General features: G+C 37.1%; 1 protein-coding gene across 2 annotated transcripts; it reads right to left on the reverse strand.

Annotated features, from left to right (window-relative positions):
- Positions 1–1,723: 1,723 nt before the first annotated feature.
- tor2a (torsin family 2, member A) lies at positions 1,724–23,001 on the reverse strand. 2 transcript variants are annotated; one of them, XM_039762771.1, is made up of 5 exons: positions 22,761–23,001; positions 16,285–16,550; positions 10,504–10,679; positions 7,669–7,793; positions 1,724–2,437 (listed from the first exon to the last, which is right to left on the reverse strand). In XM_039762771.1, exons 1-5 carry the CDS (start codon positions 22,912–22,914, stop codon positions 2,193–2,195), a joined length of 966 nt encoding a protein of 321 aa, XP_039618705.1. In that variant the 5' UTR covers positions 22,915–23,001; the 3' UTR covers positions 1,724–2,192. The 2 variants fall into 2 exon arrangements, with proteins under 2 accessions (XP_039618705.1, XP_039618703.1); XM_039762769.1 differs by having other exon boundaries at positions 16,285–16,553; positions 22,761–22,960.
- Between the last annotated feature and the right edge of the window lie 722 nt (positions 23,002–23,723).

Here is a 23,723-nt window from a genome sequence, read left to right on the forward strand (position 1 = left end):
GTGGCTTCCAGTTGCTTAAAAAAAAATCAATCTCCCAGTGCCACTACTGTTAAAGGAATACTCAAAGGAATTAAGAAAGTTTAAAGGAATACCCAAAAAACTATTTTTTATGTGTTACTTACCCTATGTAGTGGTGTGGTTGAGAAATAATGCAATCTTATGTCTTCATGAAAAATGGAAACAAAAAAAAATGTATGATGTCATATAAGACAATAGTGACCAATGTTTTACAATGGTAAACAATATGGGGGGCAGAGGGAATAAACTCACGTTACTTGTGACACGTAATTCACATGTCAGTCATTCAGTTGTATGCTCAAAACAGGCAAAATATATGCTTTTTTAAAGAGTTACTTTCAGAATAATCAGCACACATCAAAGCCAGGAAACTAAGCGACTTTTTGAAATGATGACCCACCTCTCCCCAAAAGTACTTGGTAGCTTACAATATCCACTGTCGCGCTCATAAGCAAGGGAGGCAGCTGGTGATGGTAATTACCAGCCAGACCAGCGGTTGGTGCGGAGTGGTAACCATCTTCTCTTCTTCTCCCTCTACAGAATGGATGATCGTCAGCCAACGCCACTTCTGTTGTCCGTCCTCCTGGACTCGCCCCCCATCTTGCCCCCAGTTTGAAACTGAACTCTGGTCTGCAAAGACAACCCCCTTATTATTGCATGTTTTTTTCCCATCCATTATGGGGGTCATCAAGGTGGTTCCCTCAACTGTTTGTGTTTGTTAGATCTTTTGCAACATATCAGCAATGCATTTTATTACTTTTTAAAATTAAGATTCATCTATGAATTATCAAACCTTTGAATCGAATTTGGGATCATAGGGGGCATTGAATCAGTCCTTCGCATGATGCCAGTCTATTGCAGGGCTCGTTATGCTCACTCAAACCTGGCCAATTTAGCGTTGCCACTTAACCTAACACACACATCTTTGGAAGGATGAAAGAAACCTGAAGACTATGAAAACAAATAAGCAGCAAGGGGAGAAGGTGCAAACTGCGCACAACCAGTGCCCAAACTGGCACTACACAGCTGTGAGGCTGCACTGCTAACTAATACACAAAAAGTGAAAAACAAAGATGGTACTTCATAATATAACAGGAACCATTTCTGCAAATGTTAAATAGTATTTCTTTAGACTAACACGATATCTTTCATTTCTAGCAATAATTGTGGCATCTGCTCTGGCATACAGTAAATTATAACTGAATGTTGAAAGTAAAACACTGAACAAGACAAAAAAAAAGGAAGATAAAGGTTTGTAAGGTTTGTTGCAATAAGTAATGGCATAATTTGTACTAAACTCTGAAAGTTGTCAGATCCTGTTGAGCCATTATAGTTTCCTCCATTCCTGGGACAAATCAGTAAAAAAAAATAAAAAGCTCATATAAAAATGCAACTCACATCCTTAGTGCCACTTGTTTTTTAGAATGAAACATCCGTTAGCCTGGGTGTCACATCTGTAGAAACACTGACCTTTCACACTCTTTTAAAATGAACTTCATAAAATTTGCCTTTCTTGTGAAGAACATTTCCTAATTACTATTTTCACACCATTATTGTTAATGCAAATGCAAATGTGAAGTGTATAATTGCACTTGTTGAACAATAAATATGATGAAGTCTTGGGCTAGATATTCAGACTGGAGTTTTCAAAATGTAATGCAAGTTGATGTGTAAAAGAGAAACACAAAATGCAGAAGCCATGTGATGATAGGATAAGCAACATTCACATTTAATTCCGTCTTCATTTAAAATGTCTGACAACACCTCAAAAACTAACTGAAGATATTCTGCTTCCTTCTGCCATGTAAGATCCTGGCAATCAAAGCATGCTGAACCTCTGTTTGTATGATACTGTACACCGAAGGCATGAAATATGTCTACTTGAAACTGAACTTGATTTTCAAAGAAAGGTGTAAATATTACACAATAATATATGCATGCTGACTGTGTCCTTTTAGAACCAATTGCTTATTTGACATGATCCCATTTATTTTAGGTAAATTGAATTAAAGTATAGATTGCACCCAGAGTTAAAATGCAATTATATTATGGAAAGCCAGCCGGTACTCCCACTTCAAGTGAAGATGGAACCTCCTCATTTACCAGAACAGTTCACATACTGAGCAGTCTCTCTAGTGAAGATGGGTTTGAGTCCACCACAGGCGGTCTTGATCTCAGAGATAGTAGTCCACCTTAGCAGATACAGTTTTGCAGCCAGTGTGTGAGAAAAGCATTTCACTTTCTGGATGATACCCCAAGCTCTTGGCAACCATGGTGATGATGTCTTTACGGTGGCACTGTCCATGGTGGCAAATCTCCTGGCGTACACAACGTTCCACATGTCTACGTGTCAGTGGCATAAAAGGTACAAAATGGGAGATGAGCTTTGTGCGAATGACTTCTGAATGACAGAGCCCACCTATAACAAAAAATAGCAATAGCAACATTCAGTTGCACGTCAGATTAGACTAAACTCTAGTGGTTTAAAGTATGGTTAATGGATAGATAGATAGATAGATAGATAGATAGATAGATAGATAGATACTTTATTAATCCCAAGTTTAATTGAAATACTGTACGTCTCTAGCATCTTCACTGACAATCTAAGCAGAAACAATTACCAGTGGAGAAAACCTGCTTCTTACCTTAAATGTGCACAAAGAAAAACTTAACACCATATACAGTAAATATTGATTAGTTTGCTATGTCGTAGGACAATCTCACAAAATACAGTAGCTTAAATAAACAATGGCAGTACCCACAAATGTTGAAACCCAGACTCGCTGTCATTAACAAATTATTTAAATGTATTATCTTAACATAAGATGAAAGATAACAGAAACAAAGTAGTCAAGTCAACAGGGAAAAAAAAACTGAAATAATTGAGAAAAAAAGGAATTGTGTGTACCAAGACTGCCACCTTGTGGAACTGGCTTTCCTTACAATGGCAGATGCTGTTGAAAGCTGACCATTTTACCAAAAAGCATCGTTCCCAAAGTGTACTGTAAAAAAAAGTCCCAGTTGTAAAGGACAACAGCGTGACCTTCACCTTAGGTCTTTAAGTGCAGGTTTATATTGTTTTAATGAAGTAATAATCTGGGAAACACTTTACCTTTCAAACGGTAATAAGAGTACACAAATTCAAACATACCAGGCAGTTTTTTTTCCCCCCCAAAATCTAAATAACCAAAAAAAAAAACCCCAATAAATCTTTTGCAGTGTTTAAAAATCGTTTTTACTGTTACTATATAGAGTTTGTTTTTAATCTTGCGATCATCCAATAATAGCTTGGCCTGGTTTCCTAATGGTAATAATAGCTTGTCTGTGTGTTCTGTCAGTTCTTGGAGCTGTTAATACACATCAACAGTAACTGCCAGATATTGGTATTGATGGATATAATCAGAGAAGTTGTCTCTTTAGGACCTTTATCATCATTTATTCCAAGCCCAAGTGTTTTCTTTAACTAATGACCTTTTTCTTAGGTGACTGAAATATTTAAGTTTCCACAACTTATCATCATTTGGCTGTTGGCTTCTATATCTTAAAAAACAAGTCAAATTAAGTGAAGGCAAGACAAGTATGTTCATGTAGCAGCAGAAACTGATTACTAATCTATAATCTAATCAAATCAAGAAACTGAATGAAATGAAAGCCTGCAGCCAGAGTGGCCTTGAAGGATCTGAGGTTACATTCAACACGATCACATTTTTTGTTTTAAAACACAGACATTAGTCTCTGTTTCAATACCCCAGCATGTTTAACCCCCAAAAATGGAGTTTGAAATTGCTCGTCAGAGTCGCATATTTCTGAAAACACAGTCTACATCATGCTGTGCTTGGTTTGTGCTTATTAGGTGGCCCTTCCCTGTTTTGATTCTGTTCATTACAATGTCTCATTCCTCACTTGGTCACAATTTGCAGAAGAAAACCAAATTCTAAAATGCAAGATGCAGAGGAGTTTCTTTCCTTGGCACTTGTGCTGCTCACCTGTATGCAGGAAAATTGTTGTTTTATGTACATGTCGTTGCTGTTCTCCGTGTGTAAACGCAAGCTGGAATGACCGTAGTGAAGTATCTTCCATGCCAGACATTTGTTTTAGTATGTATGTTCAGAGATACTTTTGTAAACACTGTGAAAACACCAGTGTGGATGGAGATCGCCGTACTTTTAAAACACATTTTTTTAAAATAAAAACATAGCATTGTGGAGGTATCCCGAGTCAGAGACAACTGGACCAGCATGCCTCACTGCCTAGAAGTTTTTGTTTGAGTGTCACTGCCTTTCCATAAACTGGATATGCAAGCAGATTTAGAAGAAAACTTGTTGATGTTCACATCACCTGAACTGGGGGCGCATCATACCTGCAGTTAAGAAACCCCTGAAATAAGTGGTTAGGAATAGAAACAGATCCATATAAATGAAAACTGAATATTTACTTAAAAATAGGTAACTTAAGGTATGTCCCTCCGTGAACAATATGATGAATGTGTATGCACCCTTAGTGAACACAGCAAGTGAAGAAAGTAAACTGAACAGTAAATTTAATTCAGCTTTGACAGGACTCTTCAGTGCTGGATTCCCTATGCAAACAGAGAGAGCAAACGTCACACTTTTTCCATAGGTGACCTCTCATCACCAGATTTTTTTTTTTTTTTAACTACCACCATATATCCACTTTAAATACCCACATTTTAACTATTTTCATGTGTCTAAATAATACCGATATGGAAAAATATGAATATATTGAGCTGGCAACTGAAAAGCTGAGTGAGGTGTGCAAATGAATTTCCCCTGACAGGGATCAGCACCCATCCAGGGTTGGCTTTTGTTCAGTGCTCAGTGCTGTTGGATGTGTCTAATAAAATGAATGAAGAAATAGGAAAATACATGGACTAAATAAATTGAAAAATGTTAACTCCAACATATATGCTAATCAATGGCCTGTTATCCCCCACCCAATTGCTATCACCAATACATCAACAGCACACTTTCTGCATATTTGTTAGTTTTCTCTGCCTGTTTGTGACCATGTGATGAATTTATCATTTAAAATGCATTCAAGTTTTTTCAGTACAAATTTTATGTATATTTCGTTTGATTTGTTTCTGTGTTAAATGTCTTCTTTAACTGTTGTTATTTTATTATTAGAATACAGAGACATTTGCAATTCTCCTGGGATAGGCCATTTGTCACCCTGACATGGAATAAACAGTTTTGAAAAAATCAATAGCTGGACATTTATGTTAATGCATATTTGTTTCTTTAAATGTTAGCATGCCAATTAGTGTCAGTTTTCATCATTAATTTCATTCATTGATTATCATTATATGTGTTGTCCAAGTGAGGGTCAAAGTCCATCTGCACCTGTTGTAAGGCAGAAATCAAACCTTGACAGTGTGCAAGTCCTGTGAAGTATTTTTTATTATTTTTTTTGTAAACTTTTGATTATTATGTTGTTCCTTTCTCTACATGGGTTTATTTCTAGGTACCCTAATTTTCTTCCTAAATGTGAAAGATATGCATGCTGGCTTGGCTTAAACTCTTACTGTACACGTGTATGATGTGTGTGTAAAAGTACATACACTACAATTGGCTGCTGCCTGGTAGTCCCCTGTCCTTCAAGTCCAAGTGGGCACATTTTGTTCTTCCAGTTGTGCACAATGGAACTATGAGAGTTTCCAATATAAAAGTCTTTTTTTGGGGGATTTGTGTACGACTCAGTAAGTGCTTTTCTCACAAGGTCCTTCACCACTTCTGAAGAAATTAAAAGAAACTAGTGAAAAAAAGGTAGTGGAGCTCCCAGTATGTTTGAGCTTTACAGAAACTCAACCCAACCTAAACATTGCCTTTCCTGCGGCCCATGATTTATTTACACAGTAATCTGCTGAAGCACTACAGCTGACAAGTGCTTCTCAGGATTTGCTTCCCTACAACTTTTCACTTTCTCATGAGGGTGAAATGGTGGAGAAATGGCTAGTGTTGTTATCTTGCCGCTCTAGTGACCTGTGTTTGAATCTCAGCCTGGTCACTATCAGAGAGGAGTTTGTACACATATAGAAGAAGAGTGGTGTTGATGCCTCACAGATCTTTCTGTGGTAACTTAAGCTTCGTCCATACGGCTAAATTTTCAATGTAAAACAGTGTTTTAAATCTACATCCACACAATTTTCATGTCATTTACAAAAGTATCTTTGTGTACACTAAAATGTCTGAAAACCCATATGACCTTTGCCTACACTGGGCATGTGCGCATGATAAATCCTTGAAGGGGCTGTGTTTGGAAAATCAGGTGTGTCGTGTGTTTTCAAAAGTATCAGCGTGTGCAGAACTCTAATAGCATGTTCACAGCACTAAAAAAAACGTAAAAAATTCTTTAAGGTACCACAGCAAATTGCTCCCCATGTCACATTTATGTGCTGATCACAGTTGATAAAGAGTCTTCAGAGCTGGTGACAGTAGTCTGGACATTAAAAAAAACAAAAAAAAAAAACACTGCAAATGTTAAAGTGACATTTGAGGAAAAGAAAAAGTGATCAGCTCTACATTCATTTGTGAGAGGTCGGATTATAAACAGCCTACAGTAAGAGTAATTTAGGAGAGAAAATAAATAAATAAATGCACATATGTGACAATATCTTCGCTTCAGTACAGTTTGCTTTTGTATCTCTGACCTGTACTCTTGTATAGTCCGCTGCATTCTATACCTGTCCACCGCATCAACTGTCCTGTTATTAATTTTGCTGCAGTTCAGTAAAAAAAAAAAAAAAAAGTTCAGCATTTTGTTTTTCTAGTTTATTTCATTATTGTGAAATATATTTGTTATATATTAGCAGTGCTCCGTACTTGCTAATGGAAGTGCCCTATACATGTAAAAATAAACTGAAATTCACTTTGCAATTAAAAAAAAAAAAATACTAACATAACTTCTACTACTCTGTGCTACAAACTATGCTAACATAACTAATATACTCACAGTTGCCTAAACTGCGGTTTACAAAACCACGTAATCTGTAAATGTTTCCACTGCAGCTCCGTTGCCAGTACTTGACAGCAGCACCATTATTGGCATGTACACAGAGTAGAGTGAAATTCTTAGTTGCATGTGCTAACCACCATGTAACATGTAACCACTCTATGTGGCCTTGATCACTGAGCATTACTGCCGTACCCTGAAACTTCTGTCTTCCTTATCTGGAAAAAACTCAGAAGCCAGTTTGCATTACTAACTCCACATACTACATATAGTACAGTATATTGTGTATGGAGGAGTACTATTTCATTGGATCTGTGCACTTGCTGGTAAATGTTGCAGTAAAAGCAGGAATTGATCTGTTGATATTAAAAGTGTGTTTATCTATGTCTAGCACTTTATTTGCAGAGACTAATAGTATAAAAGGTTTCACCAAGTAAAGTTCACCAAGAGCATATTAATAATATTTTTGATACAGAAATAGCTCACCAAATTTGCATTACAAATTAGCTTTTATTTCAGGGCTTAGTTTTAATGAAAAAAAGATGTATCGACTGGCCAAAGAGAGAAAATGTAAAATTTCAATTGAAGCTTAAAACTGATCTTTTATGATTATCCCTTATCCTTGAACTCACATTATAATTTAATTGAGATATCGGAGAGATCAACAAGTCCCCCTACCTTTGCAGTCATAAGCAGCTTGAGACAGAAGATTTTCTAGGTCTTCTATTCTAATTTCCTCACGGTCCAACCCAGACTTTCTTGCCTCCAGTGTGGCGCGATTAATTATTTCACTGCCAGAAGTGCTGTGCCAGGAAGAAAAGGGGCAGAGAAATGAAAGATGACAGTAAGATTTTTCACTATGCAGTTTTTGTACAATAGGAAAACTTAGCTGAAACATCAATTGAGCCACTCTTACAAGAAAGATAAAAAAAAGAACTAACAACAGTCTTTTATTTAAAAGTGAGTTTTTGGCTTTAGAACAAAACTGATATGAAAAATCTCTGCCCCCAGGACTCACATTAAAACATTTGTTTCTACCCAGAAGGCACAAACAATTACTAAAATATTTTCCTAAAAATGTTTAATTTAATGAATGATGACACCTACATTTAACAACATCCTTGGAAGCAAGCTTTCCGAAGTCTAAAAAATATAACGCAAAACAGAATTCTGAAAATGTCACATTTGGAGTCTGCTCCAGAGGTCTCGGCCAATGGCTGTTCTTGGTTATCCTTTATTATCCAGTAACTTTCGAAGGGCAAACGGCACATGGGATTTTACAAAGCAGCCATGAGTACTGCACTCGGTAATGCAGGATGTATTTAAATCGAGACCTTGCTTTAGAAACAAGTCTCTATAAAATAATAATAAATGAATAACTGATAATTTTGCATTAAATATATTTATTTGGACAAAGTGAAATACAAAGGTTCACATTGCCTTCTTTTATAAAAATGAGACACTGGCAGTGACATTACTTGTTCTAGCCTCTTGTGGTATACTCAACAAAAATGGATGAATGATTGTGAGCAACTTCTCTAGCCCATTACAGATAATTTTAGCAATTTTTTATATTGGAAATTCTCACAGTTCCACTGTGCGGAACTGGAACAACAAAATATATAGCAAAATGTGCACACTTTTCCACATTCTCGTTGACCAAGTCAGTGTGTGCGAGTGGATAATCTGAAATGTGCTTTCTAATGAAGTAAAAATCAGCCTTCATGGTTGTCACTATTTTAAGTGAAAGGGGGGCTCTGCAGTACAGTCCACCTTAGGAAAGTAAAAGACATCACTTTCTGTTTGGCCAGAAGCTGCACGTTTCACTGATGATTACACAAATAAGAATATGAATTGGCAACTGCTGAAAGATATACAACTGAAAAATCTCAAGTGCTTAATAACATTACACAAACAATACTGCAATAGTAATACAAAAATGCTCAAAGTAAAATCTACTAAAGCAAATCCGCTTTGTTACGTTGGACTGTCATATTTTTTTAATACAACTGCATTATATTTAGTTAATACAATAAGTTAAGGCCTGTCACATTACATGTTTTCCAGTGATTTTTATTCACAGAGTTCATTTACTAATCAAGTCAGAGGAGGTTTGTGGCATGTTAACATGAACACCAGTCCTGAAGTGTGACGGACAGTAGTCAGCCAAACCAGTCTGTGACTAACTCTGTCATCACAAGTTGTAGGTGTGGGCTCTGTGAATGCGAGAGCTCACAACCAATGAACCTGAAAGTTTAATACATCTGATGCAGCTACGAGGAGTAAGGAATGCAGGTGACAGATTCTGCGGGTGTGAGAATCTTATGTCAACAGAACAGAAAATGAAAATAAATAAATATATAAAGCTGAGATGTTAGCAGAACTCAGTGTACCTGGAAACCATTTGTACAGCATCAGTTCCATCAGACAGTAGGTTATTGGCCGTCAGAGAAATGGGTGAGCGTGTGATACTCTGGAAATGTTAAACTGTACTAGAAAGTTGTTGCAGAGTCATGTAATTTGTCCTGCAACAAGATCAGTGACTGCTGTTATCATGTTTGATATCCACTCCAACTAAAAGTCATGTAATACGGCACCGGCTTTGTGTCTCCTGGGTGGTTTTCTTTGTCAACGGAGCAGTGTGTCCTAGCAAATCACCAACCAAATTCTGAAACTTTAAAATGGCTGTGTGACACATTTCAAATTAAACAACAAAAATATGAATCTCTTTCTCAGACAAAAGTATCAACTCCAAACACACATTTGAAGATGTTCCTTGAAAATACTTTTAAAATACTCCTGACAAAAAAAAAAAGCTCTCTCAAGTTTACCGATTTTTAACAAAAAAAAAAACTTAATTTTTGACATACAATATCACAAATGCCTTTAACTTCTTTAACATTACAGAAGGTAATTACTGCCTGCATTTAAGAATCATCTTCTGCTTGATGTAGACAGTCTTAAAATTTCTAAACAAAGCTACTGTACAAGCAAAACCTTTTAGCAATAAAGCCTACAATGGAATAATCTACCTGCCATAATAATTACTGATGACCCAGCAGCCAGAGCATTTCATAAAGACTAGACGCCTCAGTCTTCACCTTTTCCTTATATTTTTTTATTAGTCAAGCTTTATTTTCTGTATCAGGCCTGAAAATATCATATGAAGCTAAATACAGCATTTATCAACAGTAGATTTAGAAAAACTTTCAATTTTCAATATTGTGGCTTTTTTTTCCATGTGCTGTTCTATTTATAAATTCTGCCTGAATGTTTTCTTGTTTATTTCTAAAAACTAAAAAAAATCAGTAATCCTCAGGAGCTGTGACTGTTCATAACATGCACGGGTTGAAAACCGATTATGACAAAGTACTGGTGTTCCTGGGCATGTCAGCCAACTTGAATATTTGAGAGACGCCCAGGTATATTTTATCTGTGTTCTTGTGAAATCAAGTTATTCAGCTGAACTAATTAATTGTGACTCCCAATTATTTCAAGTCATACCAGCCTTACCTGATGAAAATGTAAATAGCTTTGCGGTAGTTTGTTTGATACACCAAATGGTAAGGACCCAACAGCGGAGCGAGGACATCAACGAGACCTGAAGGCATGGTGTCCATTTCATCAAAGACAAAGAGAGAGCGGGCACATACTGTGAGATTTCCTTCAACCCAGCTTTTCAGCTCTTTCTAAAAAAGAGGGGAAAAAGAAAAGGAAAATGAATAAAAGGGAGAACCGCATGACATCAAAACCAAGTCTTAACAATACTTACAATATAGTGCAGTTTGCTGAAAATAATGCAGAGAAAGCACACAGTATAAACAGACCAAAGCAGCAACTGGTAAAATGATTAAGCAGTTACTTTGGTTAAGCTAAACTCTGTGATTGTTTCAAAAATGTTTCACTGAAACCAGAGCTGGCAAGAAACAGAAGTAAAGTTGCATTATATGTAAAATTAACACAGTGTTCAAACATTCTTCTTAGCCAATAGATAAATAGTCAACAATCTGTGAAAAAATGAATTGCTCATTACCGGCCTAGAGTACCTACAGCGTGACGTTCACACACAACCCCCTCCCAAAAAGTATCAAATGTGCTGTAAACAAATAATAGATCTATAAAATGTATTTAATCAATTAGAAAAGTAAACAGCAGAAATACATGTTTAAATAGTAAAGTGACAAAAGTGAACACTTATTATTACACTTATTACAATTATTGGTATTTCCAGTAAGATACCTCAGAACAGTTAGGCAATAAAGTTACATTACCTTTGATCAAATAAAAGTGTCTCTCCGATTTACAGAGCTTCTTTGGGAAAAGAAAATCTGTTCAATTAAATGTCTACTACACACTTATTATTAAACTAACTGTTAACTTCCAGTTTAGTACAAACATTAATTTGCTATGTATATAACTTACTATGCAAGTCTGCTTAATTCAGTCCAGAGTTGTGAGGTATCTGCTATCTGGTTTAGGCAATTGTGTACAAGTTTGTTATGTCAAAAACTTACCAACATTGACGATTTTATCATTTAAAGTGTTAATAAAAAAATGGATGGTCAGAAGTAAGCTTACAGCATTACTGTTGTTTTTCATATTTCCAACCCTTGCAGTCTTTCTTCTTGCAGTTCAATATTTCATAGGGAATAAAACAGCTTCTATCATCCATCCATCCATTATCCAACCTGCTATATCCTAACTACAGGGTCACGGGGGTCTGCTGGAGCCAATCCCAGCCAACATCGGGCGCAAGGCAGGAAACAAACCCCAGGCAGGGAGCCTGCCCACTGCACAGCTTCTATCAGCTTATGGTTATAATGAATTTATCGTTGTATGGGAGACACTTTATAACTGTGTATATAGTCGACAGATTTTAAGTAAAAGGCTTTAGCTGGAAAGTCCTGTCATGCTGAGCAGACATGCAGTGCTCTTTGGGAAAGCTAAAAGGCAAAGCAAGACTCAGAGTATTTTGCTTAGATATGAAGGCCAGCTTTCGATTCCCATGGGAGTCAACCTTGACCTTGTGTGATAATGACTTGGTATCACTTTCAGTGTTTGTCTGCTGTGCTAGCAGAAAGAAAGCCAGGTGTGTGTGTTTAATTTGAGCGAGAAGGGTAGGTGGTTAGGGGGCTTGGGTAATGAATGCTTTTATTACACTTAACTAAAACTGAGAGAACTGTTTTTGAATAAGTTTGATACTTGCTTACAAAAAGGGAGTTTAGCTGCTTCTTGCACACATTTAAAATGAGCTTAGCTTAATAACAAAAATGGACACTTACAGGGAGCCTCCCAGCTGAATATGAGCACTTAAATGTAGCTTGCCGGACACTTGTAAAAGGAGGTCTCTCTCTCTTGTAAGAAATCCTTCTTTTCATTTTTCAATTATGGGTATATAACGAGTAACTGAGGACCTCTGGGAAACATCATCTGAAACTGAATAAAGCCTGCATGGAACCACCTATGTTGAATAATTCTTATGCTTATTTGGATTTGATATGATATACTTAATTAATCCCCCAGGGAAATTCTCTTTTCGTATGACCTCTGAGGGTCAGAGCACTTTATATTTGCTGCTATTGGTTATTAAGCAAATAAATAGATTTTGCCTCTGTTTGAATTGCAGATAGCAAGCTGAGAACTATGATTGGTTATTCCTTGCTGAAATTCAGTCCTGCAGCTAAAAAGGACACTTTTGAGAAGAAGCGCTGTATAGCTGGTAAACTGGCTTGAAGTAAAGGAGTGAAAATAAAGACAATCCCAGTCAACAAACAGCCTGCCATACAGGTGAAATATGTGGAGTACAATATGGAGAGTGAGACAGGCAAGAGGACACAGGTACAGGTTCTGACACTTCTTCCTATCCCCTTACTAAGAAAAACTTCCTCTGAGGTTCAATGCATGTTTCAGGTGATCTGACAAACATCATAAAACAATCATTTATGAGAATTACACAGTATTTTAAATGCTCAAAGTATAATTCTTAACAAATAATCTATTCAGACATCCATGCAGTAACAAGAAGTAACAAGCACAAGGCAAACAACCAGCTCTAGGGCTGATACCAGTCTACTACTAGAAGGGCTGAATATTTTTTCCAAAAAACTCTGTTTTTGGAGAACCACGCAAAGCAATGTTTTACACATAAATCAACATAAAACATCCGAGAAGTCAAAGTCTGATTCAAGAGTAATACGCAATTTTGCTTTGGTCTCTTGACAGATGTCGGTGCCATTTCAACGTTTTTTTGTTCTTCGCTACTCCTGCACACACGGGGAATCGAGGTCAAATCAACGAAGCTAACTTTCCTTCTAGTAAACAGTTTACAGCTCATTACTGTCCTCTACCCCGGAATTTGGACAAAAGTCGAAATCTGCCCTGAAAGAGTTAAACGCACAGGTCCATCAAGCCAATACCTGTAGTGTGTTTTTAAACTCTAGAATGAAACGGATGTCCCCTAGACACGGCCCACATAAGTATGGAAAGAACATATTAATTTCACAAACAAAGTACCTGAACTGAAACTAAATCTGTGTTACTACTTATATCATATCTATGCTATTTATATGTGCAAATAAAAGATATAGCTAAATAATTTTGGCCCACATATCATTCTTTCCAGTTACAGTATGTAATTTATAGGTTTGAGCTTAACACCAATATTTACTTTCCATATTTGTAACTCATTTTAAGTGATTTGGTGTGTTTAACCAGTTAATGCTGAATAGGGCTGGTAGCCGGACTCTCAATATGCTATTCACAACAGTAAGGTCAGGACTGGGTGGTCATCATAGGTGTGAGACTGCATCCCAAATTGGTCACTTGGCATTTAAACAGGCAGTTAGATGTGCACCTTTGTCTATCCATCCATTTTGTGAGCCTGAATTTTCCACTTTAGTACCATATGAAACAGAAGTATAGCCATCACTATAATATTTTTCCAATGGCAACTGTATCATGGGTGAAAAAACACACACTTAAACTGATAATCAACTTTCATTTCTTCAAAAAGTAAAAAATGGGCTTTTTTTTTTTTAAATAAAATATTCATGTGGACAACATTTCTTTTAATTTAAAAATTGAATGAATTTCATTAACACACTCCTAAATTTAAAACAGGCAAAGCTCACATTGGTCTAAATTTTAAGTTCTTTTGGCTTTGCAGCGGACTTACATTTCTATCCTTTAAACACAATATGACCTTTAAAGAGCAAAATGACTAGTATAGTAATCTTAGTGTTCAACTTCATGTCCTCACTGGATAAGGAACTGCTTGTATGTTTTAAGATAACCTAAATGTGACAAGTAGCAGCATTAATGTTTGCACAGGAAATGTAACTGGCAGCATCAAAGGTAAAAACAAATTTCTACAAATCTTTTAGAAGTGAAGTTAAAAGTGGCTCATTTTGTGTTCTTTCATTCTCTCCCTGACTCATTTGACTTCTTTTGCCTCCATCAGAATGAAAGCCCAATTTTTGAAAACCAGTGTATTATGAAATCACATATAAAGTTGTCAAACGGTTGCAGAGACGACAGCATTAGCGAAAATTGCGTTACACATACTAAAAATGCTCAGCAGCTTTTCTTTTTCAACTCCTCTGTATTGACTTCAATTTTCAGTTTAACATTCCATTTCTTTTGTCATTTCACTAACTAGTGTATTTGGGGCTAGTAGTAATAAAATGTTCATTCTGATATATCTGTATTCCAGTACCATGACCATTCTTAGATGAATATGAATTACCAAAGCATAAAACTTTTAGCTAACAGTTGTAATGTTTCGGTATCAATGCATTTTAAATATTTATTTCAAAGAGTCTTACTTCATGTGAGATGTTACCATTGTAAATGCCCTAAGCCCTAAATTTATAAACATTGCCTGGATGCTTTACACCAAGTGTACAAGATATATCCATGTGAATTGGTGGTAATGCAAAGGATTTTTTTCATTATATATGATTGTAATATTCTTAATAAACTATGTTGTGAAATGATGCATTATTCTAGAGTATTAAACAAATTATATTCTCAATTATTATATCGTAAAAGGTTCAGCAGTACTCATTGTGTTTCTTTGCTGTGTTGTACCGTGTTAGCCATTATGAATGTAGTGAAAAGTCAAGCGAAATGACACCTTTTATTGTAATTTGGCTTGACTTTTCTTTGCTTTAAAACAAATGCATGACCATCTCTGAAACTTTTACATCTATCTGATAAAGTAACTGAAGAAAAATAAACATATGCTGACGAATCCAAAGGCAAAAAGTGTTCTCCTGATCCCTTTTCTAAGGAAAGCCTGCATGGTTTCCACAAATAAGTAACAACATAACTGAAAAAAGATGCATAAAACAGCAAGTGTGTTAAAAACTGTGTTCTGTCTGAAGAGGTGATGCGGAAGCATTGCTGAAGTAATTTTAAGGTGAGGAGAGAAATTCAGAAAAACAAAGCTTGTCCTCTTTTCAAACAATGTTACACCAACTAAAGGAAAATGGAGGCAACCACAGCATACACAAACAGCACCTTATGTCTTAGGAGCAAATCGTTTGATGTTTCAGGTAGTTAATGGAGGACATAACTGAGATATGTGCTCTCACATCTAAAATTAATCTTGATTTCAATATTGGCAAAAGACAAAAACAGTATAAAACCACCATAGCAATTAATTGTGCCTTTTAACAATCCACTAACTAGCTGTAACAATCAAGTTTAGCCTGAGTTGTATGTTCTAAACATGCACAACCTGTTAGTAGCATATAGTTCCTCACCCTAGCGAGTCCTCACCCACACAAAGAGTTTTGCTCACATCTCCCCTGTTCTCTTCCAAACTTCACTGGTTACCAGTTCCATCAAGGATTAAACTGAAGTTTTTTTCTTCTCACCTTCAAAGCCCTACATAACCTTGCCCCCCACTACCTCACTCAGCTCCTTACACTCCTTGTCACTCTCTCAGGTCCTCGCGCAGTAATCTCCTTACTGTCCCACGCACCAGACTCTCTATCCTGGGAGGCAGGTCCCTCAGTGTTATGGCCCTTCAATTCTGGAACTCTCTTCCTCAGTTTCTCCACGATTACTCCTCTTTTTCCACCAATAAATCTCAACTGAAAACTTTCCTCTTTTACAAACTTTTGTCTTCTGTGCGATTTTTTTTTACTCAGTATGTAAAGCGACCTTGGGTTTGTGGTGCTCTATAAATGCAACTTAATAATAATAATATTATTATTATTATTATAAGAAATTCATAAGTTAACCACTTCCAGCTCATAGAAACATCACCCACAAAGCAAAGACAAGTACCTTATACTGTTCTATTTGGCCAGAATCAGGGAAGTGAAGCGTGGGTATGAAGTGGTGTATGGAACGGCTGCTCAAGGATGACCCAAACAGGTATTTCCCTACTAATGAGCTGACCATGGTCTTGCCAGTACCAGATGAACCGTGGAAAGAAAACACAAGTGGTCTTTCTGGGCTATCATTGTGGAGGAACTTATCCAGAGCTTCCGAGACAATCTCCTGTGCCAAATGTTGTCCATAAAGATTGCGGTAGAGGTCCCACTCCAGTCCTGCTGAACAAATGAGAAGGAGAGAAGAGTTATGATGAAGGTCTACAAAAACACAGCATTCTATGAGTTGGCCACATTAATCCTCCTAAAATAGCAAAATAAACTCCTGCACAATTTATAATCTCCTGTATTCCTCCACATTAAGACAGGCATTAAAAAAATCGATAGTAAAGGAATAACCTAAAATACACTCAGCAAGTCTGTATGTTGTTTCAACAGACTGTGTTGATTAACTGTGTTAAAGAGTATGCCATTCTGATGGTTTAAATTTTACTATTGAAATTAAACGCCTCATTGTTCTTTTTTTTTTGTAATTCCTCAAACGATTATTGTTGCCAAGTTCCACAGCAGAGTTGGGTTGGCAAGTTGTATCTGTTGCCTAACTTTGCATTAAAGGATTCTGCTATTGCTCACAATGTTGCCGATTTTAACAAGAGATGTTAAATTGCCTGTACACAAATGCACCCTAGGTGGGCTGGTGGTCTGATGAGTGGATCGGCAGCATAACCACTTTGCTGAATGATATACCAGTGACACATGTGAATGATCAGCATTGTGCAAAGCAGTATGTTACTTTGGATCCACGTCCAGCTGCTTTGAGTGTTACTCTGCCCATATGACAAGCGTGCTCTGGACCCATAACAAAGCGGAAATGTGCTGCCCTTTGGTGGATTACTAATATCAGTCCTTTTCAAATGCTGTAGTAGCCATCAGAACAGTACGTGGGCAGTGTATAAAGTTTTCACTAACAACAAGACTGCAAGCTTCCACAGTTCTTAGCGCCGCTATCCCATGGGTCCAGTGTCCTGGGTTTGGATCCCACACCTGGCTGCATAAAGAATCTTTGCCCAAGTCAACTTCACCTTACTGAATTACTTACTACAATGATCTGCAAGCTCAAGAGGGCGGTCCCAGATTGTTTCAGACAAGTCTGTGAAGCACGAAAACAGTGTATTCTCTCCATTCATCACATCCGGTGGTGTTGTGTTAAATGCTCCATGTCTGCCACCCAACTCAAGAATAAACGTGTCTGAATGTCTGAGGGCCCAACTTATTGGTTTTAAACTTACGCACATCATCAGGCACACATGCAAAATATGAAAATGTGGTAGCACATGTTAAATTCTTGAGGCGTCTGGCCAATAAAGAACGTTTATCAGGAAAAGATTATATATATTTAAAAAAAAAACACAACTTTTTTCAGCTTGCAGCAAGACCAGCGTGTGTGACTGCCCAGAGGGGACTGGGCGGTCTCTTGGTCTGGAATCTCTACAGACTTTATTTTTTTTCTCCAGCCTTTGGAGTTTTTTTTTTGTCCACCCTGGCCATCGGACCTTACTTATTCTATGTTAATGAATGTTGACTTATTTTTATTTTATACTGTGTCTTCCATTTTTCTATTCTTCATTTTGTAAAGGACTTTGAGGTACATTTTTTTTGTATGAATATGTGCTATATAAATAAATGTTGTTGTTGTTGTTGCCAGTGAAGCTCTCTGTGCAACAGATGTCCGCCATATTTAACAGCCTTTTCCGAAAACACAGCAGATAGGGGGTGTTATGGAATTCTTTTAAATAAATGTTCTTAAGTCACTCTTGAAAGGGTTTTCTGTGTGTACACATATTTATTTAATAGATTTATTGGAGAGGGGCAAGTGAACCATTCTGACTAGACAAAGAGATTCCTTAGCTTATCTAGTCAAAGAATAAGAAAGAAAGCTAAAAAGTAGCAAATCATTCTATAGCCTGTGGAAAGTTACTAGGAAAGTTAGAAACTTTAAGTTCACAAGTTATCGCAGGAATCAAGTTACACAATCTTTTTAATGAGGTTAAAGAATAAATATTGAGTTCAATAATAGTAATACATATGGTGTACAGATATGTATAAAACCGGCTTTGTAAAGATATAGAAATACAAAAAAGATACATTTCCTTGATAGGGGATGCCCTTAATGAAGTTCACATTCCAATTGTGAACAACCCCTTTTTCATATTTGGCCTTAATTGGTTTGATGCAAGTGCGTCTCTGTGCAAAAAACAATGTGTAGGCACCAAGTTAGCAAAAAGAAATAAAAAAAAATTACTTAATAATAATTTCTTATTATCATTTACAAGTACAGTACTTTCAGGGATTCACTTCAGTGTCAGATCAGTTTAAGTTCAAGTTTATTGTCAAGTGTACAAATACAATGACATTTTTACTTGCCTGTCTCACACACAATTACAATCAACATATTCTACATATTCACAGTGTTTGTTATGTTACAATATTTGTGCTGATGAATGACCATTCAATTCAGACATTAAATGAATTTTTACATTTTTAACACCTCTCATCAAAAAAGTTTAAAAACTTTCAGACAGGCACCTAGTTGATAACGAAGAACACTAAGAGGAGTAATGCTTATCAAAATTTGAAAGCTCTGATGTAGTTTAGTGGAGGGTCAAAGTTGCTGTACAGCAGGGGTCTCCAGTTCTGGGGCCTCATGTATAAACGGTGCGTACACACAGAAATGTAGCCTACGATCGCGATGTATAAAATATAAACTTGCCGCAAAGCCACGCACATTTCCATGGTAGCTCATACCCTGTCGTACGCTCGGTTTTGCAGACTGGCGGCACCAAGCGTCAAAGCAGTGCTGCTATTCCTGTGTGGCTTACTTTTTCAGATCCACATCCCTGACGCAGCTTTATAAATACACTGAAATTAAGCGCATATTGTTTATTAGTTTAATGCATCTGATTGTAATTAACCTGTAACAATATAATGGTCCACAGAATGGTCAAACTATTCCAACTACAATAGCTGCTTTAGCACTGTTACTCTCACTGCACCTTCTTCTTCATCTTTCAGCTGCTCCCCTTAGGAGTTGCCACAGCGGATCATCTTTTTCCATATTACTCTCACTGCACCACTCGGAGCAGCTGATTGGAAAGAGAATTATCGGTATAAAGCATCAAGAACACGCTGCCTCAGCCATGCTTCCTATTTGAACTGCTCTCACACAGCAAACGCTTCAAACCTTTCCTGTACGGACCTCGCAGTTCAGAAAGAGTTTCGCCCCAAGAACTCTAAACGCACTCAATCAGTCCATCAACTGCTCCTTGTAGAACTGTTTGTACTTATTAGTACAATCACCTCACTGTAAACTTGCGATACAGTTATAATATTGCACAACCTGAGCCACTTTATAAAGCGCATATTTACATATGATGAGATAACATTTTTAAGATGAAATGCAGCAAAATATGTTAATTATACAGATAAAACTTTATTTAAATATTCTATATTGTTAATAATTAAAGGACACGGTGTCGCTACGCTAGCAAGGATCTGGCGCTCTGTTTACGGATTGTTCCTGCCTCGCGCTGTATGCTTCACTGGGACTGGCGTGAAGGACAGAATAATTAAACATGTGCTACAAAGATATTTCAATGTTCCTTAAAAGTTCTGAAGAATCGGCGTTGTAAGCTTACAGGTGGCTTAACGTCTATTACAGAGCTGATTGTGTGGCGATTCGGTATTTGGAGAAAGAAAAGGAAGGACAGGAATTGGAGGTTAGTACGTTTGAAAGAGACAGTACTGCTGCAATAAATTATTTTATCGAAGGTTGCGCACAATCACTGCGCTACCGTTTTCCCATGTTTAATAACGTGCTTTAACTCCTATCATCATGAAAATGATATCACGTATACATCTCAGTATTTTAGTTATTCAGAGAGCTGTAATATCACGAATGTAATGAATTCTGTGTCCTGTCAGAGGAAGACAAAGCCTGTTTAAGAAGCACGTAGTGATTCACACAAGCAGAGCACACAGAAGAACACATACAAAACAAAGCATTTAACGTACTACTTTAGTTATGATGGGATTTGAGAAACTAGTAAATAAGCTTTCATATGACACACAGAAGGTGGGCTACAACTCACCTTTTCACGGCGACTTTGATATGCGACTTCTTTTTAATTTCAAACACTGTGCGACTTTGTGAACTTGAGCTTTCGAGTTTCTCCGACACGCTATGTCACTCAATCAGCTTCCTTTTCTTGTTTATACCACTGTTTAAACCAACAAATAGTATGTTTTCCTTGCCTCCACTTGGTATTCGCTGAAATTTTTCCTCATGGTTTTGCCATTGTCTTTTCACAGAACGCTGAGCTTAAGGACTATTTATATTGATTTACATATTCAAAGAGGCGTAATTCTGGGAGGAGTTGGGGCGGGACAGCAGGCGCGTGCATGTGCGTTACTTTTCATGCCGATCGGGATTTATGTAGCGGAAGAACGTGGAAGTTTACGTACGCACAGATTCTTGCATCTGGATTTTTCTGTGCATACACACATTCCCGCTTTTGTGCTTACGCCATGTTATAGTGCGAGTTCTACGCACGGCGTTATACATGAGGCCCCTGGTCCTGAAGTGCTAATGTGGTCACAGGTTTTCACATTTTAACCCTTTTCTTAATTAGTAACTAGTTTTTGCTGCTAATTAATGTCTTAATTGGATTGGGGTTTTTTTTGTTGCTTTTTTTTTTTTTTTAAATTCTGTCCTCTGAATTGCTTCATGTTTTCTTTAAACAGCACTCAAATAGAAAGGAGATGTAAAGTGAGTCAGCAGATGGCCAGCCAAGTCAGGGCCTCAAACTACAACCAATTCCTCTCCAATCAGTTTCTTTAATGAATCCCATTATTTAATTCCATGGCTTGTTGCTCACTTTGCCACAGCAGACATTTCCAAAACGATTTGAAAAGGCCTGATTTTGTAATCCACCAAAAGGCAGCACATTTCAAATTTGTCACTGGCCCAGAGTACATTTGTCATGTGAGCACAGTAACAGTCAAAGCAGAGCAATGTGGATCAAGAACGCAGATCATTCACCTGTTGTCATCACTGGTATATCTTATAGTATAGTGATTGTGCTGCCAAACCACTTATCAGTCCACCGCCAAAATGTTTTATGGACCTGAAGAGCTTAGCATTACTGAGACTTTCACCTTTCTTAATTTTCAGATATTGTATGATGGACGCAGGCTGGCTGGTCACAGGTTGACTCATTTTGTACCTCATTATTGTTTGACTGCTACTTAAGGAAAAAAGAAATAATTAAGGGGCCTGAGTCTTAAATAATTAAAATTAAGACAAAAGAAAATTAATTAGCAGCAAAAACTGGTCTCTAATTAAGAAAACGTTAGTTAAAGACATAATACCAAAGAACAATCCCCGAATATCTCATGCCAATTTTTAATAACAGTTTAAAAGTTATCACTTATGGAACATTGTCATTTTCTCAGTAACACTCATAAAATGAGGTCTACAACTCCTTTTTCAAGCCTCCATATCTCAGAAATTATTGAAGATACAAGCCTAAATTTGGCACACTAGTTACTGGGTTCAATGACATTATTTACAGCAAGTATGAAGCAAATCTGGAACTTTTTCAAAAACTGGATTGACTCGTGGAGGTGTTTAGCACAGGAGTGCCCGCCCATATGTTAGGATTGCCTTCTTGACAGTAGCTGAAGCCAAAAGATAACGGTTACCCAGAGCAGTACTGAAAGAAGTATCTACGAAGGGTGAATTAGTAGATTTACTCTAAACCTACGGGCTGCAATCGGGGAAAACAAAGTAATTTGTGGGTATTTTTTGAGTATATGTCAGGAAAGTACTAATGAGATTACACACAGTAAACAACGGAAGGGTGTTTGTCCTCAACTTCCAAGCACTAGTCTTACCGGCATATCAAATGGAGAATTCCAGACAAGATTAAATTAAGCCATAAGGCACATAAGGGCCGTTTGCACAGTCATGACTTGAAATTAAACCTGACACCGGGAAAAGGGACTGCATCAGAGGCTCAAAGATCGAGAAGGATGATGACAGGTCAATTAATCATGACGAAAATCAAGTGCAGGCAAAATTATTTGTTGCCGATTACACACTTAAAATGGTGATCAATTATTATGCCAAGTAAATGATTCGAAAGATTCATTATGTTTTAGTTCATTGCCGTGCATCCAGGGTTCACGAAGACAACATAAAGTAAAGTGAAACTGTAATTTTTCAGGAAAAAATCGTAAATAAATAAACTCAAGAAAATCATACATTGCGATTAATTGCTGGCAAAGAAATGCTGAAATACTAAATCGAATAACGTTACTTCAGTCAGCAGAAACTGAGAATGTCTGATGCACTCGTTTACAAAGCCATACCTTTGATATCCGGTTGGAAGTCACACTCACAGTAGTCCGATATTTTGCAGTATATATCTTTAAATCTAAACGCAGAAACAGCAACTGTAAAGTAAGCTAAAAATACAACACAGAACCCGAGAAAAGTAGCCATCCATACAACGACAAACTCCATGTCAAGCTCATCCCAGCGACTGAAGAACGCTTCCTTAATGCGCCGCGTCGCACGGATATCTGGGAGTTGTAGTTCCTCGATGCGGAAGTCGTTGCACCGGCAAACTACGTGGCCAGAAGACAGCTGGAAACGCCTCTGCATGAGGAGAGACCCGTTATTATTAATATATCTTTCGCTCTAATGTTACACGAAGAAGAACAGTTTGTTACTAAATTCCTTATGTTCCAGTGTTATAGCAAGGCGACAGTTACAAGATGAGCGTTCTCAGGTGCGTTCCTCACCTTTCCTCAGAAATTAGCTTAATAAAACGTTTCCAACAATCCTCAACTTCATTTTCTTAAACAGTTTTTCGTTTAATATTTACGTCTTACTCATTGTTATTTATTTTCTAGAAAATAAAAATGCTGTTTGATGTACGTGAAATTGTGTCTTGATGTCCGGAGCTGCCAGTCTTTTTCAGACTCCAGCCCAATTGGCCCTGCAGTGTTCCAGTATTCCGTGTCTGTGTGTGCCCACGTCCAAAGTGAACTTTCCAGTTTAGCGATGAGGCTCGAAAGCTGGAGCACCTTTTTCTCAGCATTTTTTTTAAATCACTCATTTCAACTTGAAGTTCAAGGTATTTCCAGTTAAGACTATTCAGCTTACGCCAGTAAAGAGGCAAGGAAGGCCTGTACTATTTAATAAATAATAATAATAATTATTTGCATTTATATAGCGCTTTCCTCACTACTTGACGATTTAAAGGTAGGCACAGTAATTTGAAAGAAAGCAGATCAATATCATGAAGACGAGATATGGCACTAAATCAG

The sequence above is a fragment of the Polypterus senegalus genome, chromosome 9 (assembly GCF_016835505.1).
Source record: "Polypterus senegalus isolate Bchr_013 chromosome 9, ASM1683550v1, whole genome shotgun sequence".
NCBI lineage: Eukaryota > Metazoa > Chordata > Cladistia > Polypteriformes > Polypteridae > Polypterus > Polypterus senegalus.

Coding starts and splice junctions, on each gene's coding strand:
- tor2a (XM_039762769.1), bottom strand. CDS start 22,914: ATGGAGTTTGTCGTTGTATGGATGGCTACTTTTCTCGGGTTCTGTGTT. Junction 16,554..22,760: donor CTTCCAACCGGATATCAAAG/GTATGGCTTTGT, acceptor TCATTTGTTCAG/CAGGACTGGAGTGGGACCTC. Junction 10,680..16,284: donor GCCAAATAGAACAGTATAAG/GTACTTGTCTTT, acceptor CCTCTTTTTTAG/AAAGAGCTGAAAAGCTGGGT.